This window comes from Saccostrea cucullata, unplaced genomic scaffold (genome assembly GCF_032062105.1).
Source record: "Saccostrea cucullata isolate Sc308-1 unplaced genomic scaffold, CSIRO_AGI_Scuc_v1 ctg5914, whole genome shotgun sequence".
In the NCBI taxonomy this organism is placed as follows: Eukaryota; Metazoa; Mollusca; class Bivalvia; order Ostreida; family Ostreidae; genus Saccostrea; species Saccostrea cuccullata.
In genome coordinates, this window is record NW_026919005.1 from 88442 (window position 1) to 100896 (window position 12455).

The 12455-nt window shown below is 33.6% G+C and overlaps 1 protein-coding gene across 1 annotated transcript; it reads left to right on the top strand.

Annotated features, from left to right (window-relative positions):
- Nucleotides 1-101: 101 nt before the first annotated feature.
- Nucleotides 102-12229, top strand: LOC134277072 (excitatory amino acid transporter 2-like). Its single transcript, XM_062759345.1, has 10 exons — nucleotides 102-296; nucleotides 2276-2350; nucleotides 2518-2640; nucleotides 7588-7675; nucleotides 7780-7822; nucleotides 8124-8235; nucleotides 10012-10138; nucleotides 10439-10672; nucleotides 11697-11831; nucleotides 12037-12229. The coding sequence occupies exons 1-10, from the start codon at nucleotides 155-157 to the stop codon at nucleotides 12212-12214; spliced, it is 1257 nt and encodes a 418-aa protein (XP_062615329.1). The 5' UTR covers nucleotides 102-154; the 3' UTR covers nucleotides 12215-12229.
- The last annotated feature ends 226 nt before the right edge of the window (nucleotides 12230-12455 follow it).

Below are 12455 nucleotides of genomic sequence, written 5' to 3' on the forward strand. Positions count from 1 at the left end.
ATAAACTGTTAAGAAATGGGTCCTTTCACAGTAATATGCAACATCTTATTCATAGACATGTTCGTTTAGAAAAGCGTTTTTCCTATACTGACAGGTTGGGCAGTTGCTTCTCGGTGAAGAAAACACACATGAGAAAAACAATCCTAGATGTGGGATGAATGGGAAACATTCTAAATGTGCCTTTCTGAGAAGAAACAGTTTAATCATTAGCGTACTGATTGGGGTGGCTTTAGGATTTGTCATTGGCTTTGGTGTGAGAGTTGTGGAGCCTTCAGAAAATGCTATCATTTGGATTGGTAAGTTTTTTTTGTTTTCCAATATGGATTTCATAAACCAGTATGGCTCACCAATTAAGATGTACGTAATAAATAATGTAAGGTAAGATTGTATCAAGTGAGGTAAAGATAAAAGCAATTATAATTTCTTCAACAAAACAAAAGTCTTAGTTTTGCATTCAAAGTATTATTTCTTTTGAATCGACAATCTTCAGAAATTCCGATACTCCAATAAGAAGAACTTACGAACCATACGAAAATGTGTAGTTGACCGTCAACTAGCCGTCAACTAACCGTCAACTAGTCGTCAACTGTTAATGCGAAAACAGTTGACCACTCGGAGTTGAATGCTTTTCTGAAAAGCGATCAACTTATTTGCATAAAACGGCCAGTTGACCATTAATTGAATGCTAATACTTTGAAATTTCATGCAGAACAAGAGTTGACCACTAGTTGAACACTCCGACTTGATAGAAAATTTCTCCCGCGCTAAATTTATGTTGGGTTCTAAATTACATTATCATAGATCGGGTTTGTTATACCATAATTACAACAACCAAGATTTGAATCAGTACATGTGTGTTTTCTGTAGAAGATGGGAATTTTGATTTGAAACATTATTATTGTCTTCGTGATGATTCAGCGTGTGAAATATATCTCATGTACTATTGTAAGTATATAAAATTTAAAGATTTGTTTTTACTGAGCTTGTTATTTTTAAACAGATAATAGGAATGCAAAAAAATGTAGCCAGTATAGGTCCCTACTTTTGTGTACTTTTTTAAATATTGAAAGAATTCTGAAAACCTGTTATGCATTAAGTGTCTTGTTGTGTTTCTTGTCGTGTTGTAAATATAAACAATTGCTTTAGACTAATTCTATATATAACCTTTTCTGCCCAGAAAATGAAGAAGGACTGTAACAACTTATGAGAGTGTGCCAGCTCAATTCATTTATAATGCATTTAGATTTACAAGTACCTTTATGTCAATTTAGAAACTCTATTGGTTTGACTTTTCATATTTTCAAGAACACTGCTTGTCTAAGATTTCAAATCTCCCTCCATTTTTTTCAAATATTTAATGAAAGCAACCTGCGTGCACTGACTAATGGAGTATTCAACTAGCGGTCAACTGCAAAGGAAATAGTGGAGCATTCAACTAGCGGTCAACTGCAATGGAAATAGAGGAGTAATCAACTAGCGGTCAACTGCAAAGGAAATAGAGGAGTATTCAACTAGCGGTCAACTGCAAAGAAAATAGTGGAGTATTCAACTAGCGGTCAACTGTAAAGGAAATAGAGGAGTAATCAACTAGCGGTCAACTGCAAAGGAAATAGAGGAGTATTCAACTAGCGGTCAACTGCAAAGAAAATAGATAGTGGAGTATTCAACTAGCGGTCAACTGCAAAGAATATATAGGAGCATTCAACAGTGGTCCACTCTATGCAAATGAGTTGATCGCTCCCTCATTTGCATGGCAAAAATTCAACTAATGGTCAATTGACGGTCAGTTGACCGTCAACTAGTAGTCAACTGAAAACTCCGAGTGAATTCTAATAGTACTTTTTCATATGGGATATATATATATTATATATTTAACAAAACCAAACGTTCCTTTAATTATGTGTTCCCGTTTTGCACACATTCGATACTTCTAAAGGTAACAATATGTGTAAAATGTGTTTTGATGACGATTATAGTATGTATAGTCTGATTTCTGATTAAGATTTACCTAAGATTACCTGTATTTTACCTATGTATCATGAACAGGAAGAATAAATATTAATTCAATGCACATGTATATGAATATTTATTGGACATTTGAGAATGTGTGTGAAACAGGAAACAGGAACAAACCATAGGGTATAATATTTCATTTCTTTGTAGCTACCAACAGCATAGGTGATGTTGCCATTTTACCTTAGTATTATGCTGGCAAAATAATATAGTAATTTATAGAACACATTTGTCATACGAAAATCCGTTTTTTATTACATAGGTTTATCAGGAGAAATTTATATGAGGGTGTTGAAAATGATGCTTCTTCCTTTGGTCGTGTCGACTATCATAACAGGTTAGAAAGAAAACGGGAAATAAATTAGGAAACAAGAAGATAAAATGGTTTCAATTAAATACTCAGTTTTTGTTGATTACGACAAAAGCTGTGCGTAAATCATATAGCATCACATATTTTGCTACTTCCATGGACGCAGTCTTTTTCTTATGTATGTGTATTTTAAGGAGCTGCTTCTATGGACCCAAAATCAAACGGGCGGATAAGTGCCCTCTCTGTGGGTTACATCATCATTACCAACACAATAGGAGCCATCATTGCAATAATTGTCTTCTTAATGATCCAGCCAGGTATTGTTATGTTGTATCTTGTTTTTAGAGGCCAACTTTGGTTTTCTTTGTGAAATATTTCACGCATCATATTTTATATAACTGATTTCTTAACCGATTTTGCAATTGGGGTAGGTTGACATTGTTACAGTGTGTTTTTGACGTTATGATAAACTGAAGCTCTTAATGAGAGGATAATAAAATGCTATTTAAGAAAAAGTAAAAAACATACACTCTTGAAATTTTAAACATAGAAATTTGAGAATATCTCCATTATTTTCATCATGTTTTCAAATAAATCCATTGTGTCTGTCGTATTTTGTGGTACTCTATAAAATGGGGAAAGTTTTGGCATTTTGAGATGCCCCCTCAGCTGAAAAAGACGTTAGAGTTTATTTTTCGAACATATAATGTACAATAAAGTATTACTCATAATATATTATAGCGAGCGTCGCGAAGCGAGCTCAATAGACTAACGTGTATGAACAGAGGAAATTCGGATTGAAATCTGTACATACGTCAGCCAAATTTCTCTGTGCAACATTCCCAGAATTCCTGCACTACCCAATGTCCTTTGCGCGAATAAATCAAAAATAGTAAAAAAAAATTAAAGGAACATTGTTTCTTACCGAAATCTTAACGAAATGATTTTGCCTTACCTTATTCAAAAAAATACCCCCATGTCACAACACCAGCCTTCACCTTGCCCTTCGGAAATGATACAAATGACGTCACCGGAAACTTACGAATTTTGACGAAGTTATGTCGGTTGCTTCCGTGAAACTCGGAAAACATGTTGCGGTGCATAGCAGCATGGTGGCTAAAACATAGCAACAACTTACTTGAAAAGAACGATTTAATGCAATCTCTTTTCCTTTAAACTAGCGTTTGCGTCCTATGTCAACAGAACTTTTTATCTGACGTCATACTTTCGTCACTTCAACGGTTCAGGTATTTCCGATTTTGTCGGAAACTTCCGAGAAGTTTGGAATCTCGATCCCGATGCTTGGGAAATGATTTCTTTTTATTGTTTTGTTTTATTCTTTTTGCTTTCTTTTTCTTGAATGATAGACAGTACATGTGTAGGTTTATGATAGTAAATAAACTGCGCTCGCCCCATGCAACGGTCACACCGTAAAACATATTAGTTTGAACAAAAAGTCTATTGTAGTATTTGAATAATTTGCTTTATTGTACCTCTACTGTAATTACTCTATATAAAATTAATACCATAAAACTGTCTATTTCCCCGAGAAGAGACTACTGTACTCAACTGAAGACTACTCCCTGGAAAATCTGAGCTACTCCCTGGGACTACTCCCTTATGAATATTTATTAGTAATCTTAACCAATCAAAGTGTTCAGTAGGCGGAGCGTTGAAGGAATCTCGAGTCTGTGACGTCATGTTATTAGCAATGTAAATATGACGTCAAAACATTTCGACATGCGATGTCAAAATCATACCTGAATTCTAGCAAAAGGAAGACAACGAAAATTCTTCGAAATGTTAGTGAAAATACTTTTTAAGGTCAAGATCTAGTAAATAACTTGAGACTACTTTTTTGGTGCTAGATCCATTATGACGTCATAATCATTTTCAACTTTCTTTTTCCCGTACTTTACGGCTTTAGCAGAATTATGTACAAAATAGGTTATTTTTATGACATTCATTTTGAAATCATATGAAAAGTAAACCGGATACCTATATTAAATTTGATATTTATTTTAAGAGGAGGCCATGAACATACTAATTACCGTTTTCTGAGAGACTGTAGGCAATCTGGATACATTTCCTTTGTCGAATATGAGAAAAACTCCCATATTCGTGCCTGGTTTTCTTAATTTTTCATTGCAAATGACAGTTTAAAATACAGTTTTTCATCTTGTTTACCTACAAATTATGCCCCGAAACACCTTATTTGACCAAGCTAAAGTTGTAAAGCATAAATAAATGAATTTATTTCTCAAGTTTGATAAATCTGTAGGCACCTTTCATTTACTAGATCTTGACCTTAAAAATAATTAATATAAATTGTTTTAGGACATTACTTATCATACAATGTGTTACACCGCATGCATTTTAATTATGCCTCTACAGTGGTTTTTTATTTTAAATGTCGGAATATCTTGTAAAAAAAAATTACGCAGGTATGTTAAGGAAGCATATAAGTCGTTTTTCGGGAAATTTAGACCTTTTAAAGAAAATTAAGTTTGATAATTTACCAAAACCGCTTATAAACATAAACTATTATTATCTATTGCATAAAGATAAAAGAATGTCTAACGCAACGACGTGCACCACCACCACGGCATCACGTGACTTCTATTAATAGCGAAATTTTCCTTAGTAAAAAAGCTAACAGAACAACAATACCTTGGAGTTTAATAATTTCTTTGAGTAAAATATGTTGTTGAAAAACATCTATTTTGCCTTAAAAGTGCTGCTAGAATCCCACTGTTCCGTCAGTAAAATAATTATTCCACACATTCGCACGAAACCTTACCCGGTGTTTTGAATTTTTTTCATATGAACCGATATTTTTCGTAAAACCATGCTTAACTCGAGAATCTAGCAGCACTTTCCAAGTAATTTAGGAGCCAAACTTTCCATCTGTACAAATCTTATGTTCTGAAATATACAGCTTATTGTTGTTCTGTTGCATTATTTTTGTCACAAATGACAGAGGAAAGGCCGACCGGGATACGTATATAGCTGACTGTTTTCGAAGGAGAATATATCAATGAAAATAAATTAGGATACTTGTCTTATTAACTGAACTTCATATGACTTTTACAAAATATTCACGATATTTGCTTTTAATCTCCATTTTACGTATCCTTGTACATGCCATCTTCCCAAGTCAAGAGTTTCTGATCCGCTCAGCTCCACATAAACCCTTGACCGAATAGGCTAAGTTTGACGGGGTTTACTTTCACGCCATCTAGTGAGACATACACATTTTGAACTCTACTGACCTCTGCTATTGGCCAATCGGGGTAAACGAATTCAACAGAGAATTTTCGAGATAATATTGGAAGTTTGTAATAAATTCGATATAATTCAACTAAAAATCTCAGTCAAACCTTTAACTGGGCTATTTAATGATAATGACGTTATCCTTGGGACTAAATCTGGCTTGTTTTTCTGTTTACAATTTAGTTAAGTTTAAATAAAACAATGATTTTGATTGGTTCATGAAGACTTTCATGAGGCCAATCAGAGAACGCACTTCTAACCCCGTCAAACTTAGCCTATTCGGTCAAGGGTTTATGTGGAGCGGAGCGGATCAGAAACTCTTGACTTGGGAAGATGTGTACATGCCGTCCTATCCAAATTCTCTTTACACGACATGATACTTGATGTGCACATATGACGTCATCGATGGTAGATTTTAATCCAAATGACAGAATAAAGCATAACAAATTAAGAACATTTTATTTTTGTTAATGTTTACACGATATATTCACTTTCTAAAGTTAAATTACATTTCTAAATACTAATATTACGAAAACTTGTGTTTTAAAATTGACGTCATTTCGCCTACTATGACGTCATAATGAAGCACTGATTTAGCCAAGGTAGAATATTTTGTATGCTTCCTTATTCCACCTGCGTAATTAAATTGCCTATGATTGTTTCGGTATAATAAAACAGTTATGGAATGGGTACGAGGGAAATAGCAAATTTATGGTTCCCCTCGGCAGGAAACTATTTCCCTTGGCGGCTTCGCCGCCTCGGGAAATAGTTTCCTCCCTCGGGGAACCATAAATTTGCTATTAATTCCCTCGTACCCATTTCATAACTGTATATTAAAGTGTTAAAATTTGGCATCTTATATAATCCTATAGTAAAATGTACCTTTATTTTGAGACGACGGTCCCTTAAAAATACCTGGACGGTAGATTTCCCCCAAACTTTGCATGTACAGTGAAGTTAGTGTAAGTAGTATCTCGTATAAAAATGAAGAGTTTCGCTATTGTAGTTTTACAAAATAAAACCCCAGCCGGCCCCATGAGTCAGATTTCAGAACTTTTCACTCATATAGAGACGTCACCATATACAGGCGAAGGGCTTCAAATTTTGACCTTTACTTGGCACTCAGGGCCATTGGGCAGTGAGTGATCTTTATCTTGCCAGTGTCTACCGTGGCTCAGGACCTCAGTTTTTAAGGTCTCATCCGAAGGACCTGCATCTCTCGCTGCTGAGCACATGGCAAAGGAACGGTTGTTTTATTGACTTAGCTCAGTCGCGGTCGACATTCGAACTCACGACCTTCCGATCACGGAGCAAGCGCTCTACCGACTGAGCTACCGTGATTGGTCAGCCAGGTATTGTAATTATGAAATATTTCCTATGTACTTTCATACAAAATTATTCTTTCCTTTACGTGCAGGGGTATATTTCTAAGATCACTTAACCTAAGACAGAATAATGACATGTTTGGTTTGTTCCTAGGAAATCGACAAATCTCAATTAAAAGGATTAACATTCACAAAAATGACTTACTTGCAAATAAAAGCTGTCAAAAGTATGGATTGTCTTAAAAACATTTTGTTAGTCCATTATTTCCATACTGAAATAAAAACAGATTTATTCAATAATTTTACCAAGATAAGGGCAGATAACACCGGTATACAGGGTACACTTACTGTTCCATGGCACCTGATCCGATCTCTAAAACTTTCAGAGGTTTGTTCATTGCTCTGCATTGAATTTGTATCGTTTATATTGCATTTGACTATGTTTTTTGTTTGTTATCTTGTCGTATTGTTTTATTAAATGAATTCAATGTTTCTTTTTAAATTACACTTTCATCTGCCATCTATTAAAAATCATATAAGGAATTTTTATTAAGAATGTTACTGGGATTGTGGTAGATATTTTAAAAGAACTTAAAAAAAATCAAACAAAATTTTACTGTAAAATTAACAAATAATGGTTAATGCATTTTCTTTAACTTTTTGAAGGAAAAGATTTGAAGATCCCTAGTTCTGAGAGCAGCGATTCTGTACAGACAGACATTGAAACCAGCGACATGTTCGCCGACATGATCAGGTACAATATAAGACAAATTTTTATGAAGATGAGGACTTGAATTTTCGGTTGCCTTCAAGTTTTTATTATTGGGGGATATTTTATAAATATTTCATGTTTTGTAGGAACTTTTTTCCAGATAATTTAGTGACGGCTTGTTTTCAAAAGGTTAGTTTTAATTGACTAATAGTAACTAAAATCGGTGTTTTTCCTAACTTTAAGCTCTTGTGTAGAATAGCATGTTCAATTAAGTGTTTTTTTTTTAAACTCTGCCTTCATGAATAAATTTTTGAATTTTACTTACTTTGTCCATTTTAAAATGGCAGATGTAGTTTCTTTTCAATTTGTTGTAATTTTCTGTAACCACACGTATCTTCCATTATACCTGAAAATGACACTAAGCCTGTGATTCAAAAAAATATAGTAATGTAATAAAGAAAAATAAAGCTTTAAGTGATTCATTTTTCAGACTCAGACTAAATACTCGCATGTCCCACGAGTTGTTATGATGAACGGTACCAATAGTTCGGTTACAGTTGTACATAAATCCCTCTCATCAACATCAGGGGTTAACATTCTGGGTAAGCATACCGTACATGTAATGTTTCTTTGATGAAGAAAAGGCGATATACTGAAAATCTCATATTTTCGTGGGATCAATTTTTCGCAGTTTGAGTAAAAACTTGGTTCGTGGGGATTTCAGTTCGAAAATAAAGAAATGTTGAGTAGTTATGTATGTACATGGAATTTCTGAGTGTCCGCTTTTTATGCCTTGTTTACAAATTTATATTTTATGTAATTTTATAAGTAATCGCTGCTCATTATCTGCTCTTTCGTGTAATATGCCTAATGTTTAATGATTTACTAATTTTTAAAAATATTGTTTAAAGTGCTATTCTTTTCTAGAGGTTTAAATTATGTAAAAGAGACTTCTTATCAAAATTATTTTTTTCACAAATATTAAAAAGCATGTAAAAGTGAATGTGAATTGTGTGCATCAATTAAGTTTTTCTCCAAAGTTAAAGGTTTAAATTCACTATAGTATTAATAATATAAAGATGTAAAGATGCCATTAATGAATAAAGTAGTTTGCATTGGACCATGGGGTATGTGGCGATAGCAAACAGTTTTCGAGCTTAAAAGTCCATTTAACATTTCAAAATAGGAGCGGAGCAAACATGAATCTCAAACACATCAGAGGTGGGATCACGTGCCATTATATACCGGCGCATACTGAATTGTGGACGAACTTTCCTGTTATTTCCCGATAATGACAAGGAGCACACGGCATGTGTAACTAGTCGGCAGAGGATGATCACTTATCCATGATACCTGATCTCACCTGATAACACCTCTGTTGTTTTGAAGGTCCGTGTTTGCTTTGATCCAACGTATTGTTTTTACATGTAATGGACCTTTGAGTTTGAATTCTGTTCGTTATCTCCATATATTTCATTGCAATGCATATGATAGGTCAGATATTCAACGTTTTTAGCTCTACTGGTCAGAGACCAGAAGAGCTTATGGGATAATAAGGTGTTCGTCGCCCGTCCGTCTAGCTGTCTGTCTGTCCGTCTGTCTGTAAATAATTTTTCTAAACACTACTCCTCCTACAGTTTTGGTTTGATTTTGATATTATTTGGCACACAAGTATACTACACTAAGATACATAAAATAGTGCATCGATTTTTGATTTTGATGAACGGTGTTGCCATGGTTACTAAAAACAGAATTTCTGTGAAATTCCTTTAAAATGCTACTCCTTCTACAGTTTTGGTCTGATTTCAATTAAACCTGGCACACAAGTAGACTACACCAAGATACATAGAATAGTGCATCCATTTTTGATTTCGATGAACGGTGTTGCCATGGTTACAAAAAATATTATTTTCTGTGAAATCCCTTTAAAACGCTTCTCATTCTACAGTTTTGGTCTGATTTCAATATCAATTGGCACACAAATAGACTACACTAAGATACATAAAATAGCGCATCGATTTTTGATTTTGATGAACGGTGTTGCCATGGTTACTAAAAATACAATTGTCTGTGAAATTCTTTTAAAACGCTACGCCTTCTACAGTTTTGGTTTGATTTCAATATAACTTTGCACACAAGTAGACTACACTAAGATACATAAAATAGTGCATCGAATTATGATTTTGATGAACGGTGTTGCCATTGTTACTTAAAATAGAAATGTCTGTGAAATTCATTGAAAACGCTACTCTTTCTACAGTTTTGGTCTGATGGCAATGGGTTCTTTTCTCATCCTTTGTTTTAAGTACAAACCAGGAGAGCTACAGTCTCCACAGATACTTCTGGTTTTTTAAATTGCCTTATTTTATTCCTCCTAGGACTTATTATTGCTTGCTTGCTATTTGGTATCACTGCCAGTACGTTAGGAAAGAGGGCGAAACCTTTCATAGAATTGTTTGAAACCATATCCATTATAGTTATTAAACTATTAAAGTGGATCATTTGGTAAGTGTAATTAAAACTTTAGTTTTTTTATTTTTGAAAATTTCTTTATTGATATTCTAAATTTTTTGATCACTGAAGAATAATAAATTTGGAAATAGCAAAACGGATGAGCTTTTGGGGATATTTTTGACTTCTCTTCCACAAACTCTATATCATATTTTACAGGGAAACTTGTCTCATCCAAAAAAAACTTATTTTTTGCAGTGAAATGTTTTTGTCGGTCCCACATTACTAGCATGCAATACATGTACATTATCATACAGATATAAGAAATATGTGTGATTTTTTTATATAATGTAGGATGACCCCTGTTGGAGTTGCAAGTTTGATAGCTACAGCCATTTTGAAAGCACATGACATAGAAAACGTTTTCAGCAGTATGGGCATGTTTGTTCTAGCCCATGTGGTTGGGTTATTATTTCATCAGTTGGTCCTTATTCCAGTCATCTATTTCATAGCAACGAGAAAAAACCCTCTCTATTTCTTCAGTGCTAGCCTTCGGCCTTGGTTTACTGTATTTGGACCACCTAGCACGTAAGTCATTTACGAGCATTTTGAAATTTCTCTAAAGATATTAATTAATTTATTATCAAAGATTCAATTAATTTTAAAAGACAATGTTTTTATCGTCAAGTGATCAAAAGTCAAACTTGAGCCCCATTGTAGGATGATACAACACTCAATAACTTATGTGTTTGAATTTTTTGAAATAGTAAATGACTTTGTGACCATCTTTTTTTTTTAACAAAATATAAATTTCTGGAAATTTTAAAACTGGTATCTCATAATTTCTTTAAAATATTTTGTATCATTAGGCCTTTCGAGTTCTAATATTCATGTGAGCCAAATTATATCGTATGGGTACTCACAGGATGAAGAATATTGATAAAACATACTCTGAAAAAAATGCCAAAACAATAATGATTTATGAAGTTTATTATATATTTAAATTTGTATAAATATATACTTGTATTAAAATCTATCTTTTAAGGTTAGACGACACGTTCCACAAAGATATATATTTTTTCCCAAGAATTTGTATTATATAAGCAAGTTTTAACAAAAATTGGGAATGTATAAATATTTACATTGTGTTTCATATAATACTAAGAAATACAAAACATATATTTGAGGAACGTGTCGTCTTACCTTAATGAATAATGATTTGAATGAATTAATTTGTAATTCAATTACTTTTAAGGGCAATCGGAATACCTGAAATGCTACGAACACTGGATGTTAATCTACATGTTGACACCAGAATATCTAACTTCCTTGTTCCGGTTGGAGGTACTTTGGAGAGACTAGGGAGCTGTATATTCATTTGTTTATCTGCCCTCTTTATGGTACAATTAGAAGGAATCCCAATCGATGCATCTAAGATTCTATTAATCGGGTAAATGTTTAGAATATACAAGTCATTTCCATATAATACATGTACTTGGGAAGTTGCATTACGTTCAGGCATTTGTATGAGTCGATTTAACAGTTTATCGTGATTTAATCAGAATATTCATCTGTACTAGAGGAGGCATTAGACCATTTGTTATTGTTTCAGTCTCCTGTCAACTGTGGGCTCTTTCGCAGTTCCATCTGTCCCCAGTGCCAGTATTGTGTCTCTTCTGGTTGTTCTGTCTTCCATTGACATTGAAGTACACAATATAGGTCTTCTTATGGCCTTGGAGTGGTTCAAGTATGCAAAGAATTAGTCTCTTGAATAAATATGTCATCTTGAACACTCATATTCTTTATATTAGGTTTTGCTTTTTTATGGATTGCACAGTATATATATATATTTAAAGGTAATATGTCTTATTTTCTGATGAATTGGGTTCATGTTTGAATTTGCACTTATCATAACATATCCTGGTTATAGTATAAACAAATATATATTCCAGTGACCGTTTTCGAACTACTAGCAACACGTTGACCATCATTGTGGGGGCAGTTGTTATTGAAAGACTCTGTCGGTCTAGTCTGAGGTCGGCATCAAACAACAGTCTTGAAGAAGATCCCACGAAAGAATCAGAGATCAAAGTTATTGTTGATAATGGATTGAATACCTCAAAGATTTGATAACATGCTAATTGGTGTTAAATTATTGTGCTTCATTTTATATGCAGTTAACAATAGTTGTGTATAATAATCCCACAGATTTTATCATCAATTATAGGCAATTCGCATTTATCATGATTATATTTTCAATATGCTTTAATTTTAAAACTCAATCAGAATAAATATTTTAAATTACTTGTGCTGATTGAATTCCAGATTGCACAAAATGTATGCAATATGAATGTTAAAAGTATCTCCGTTT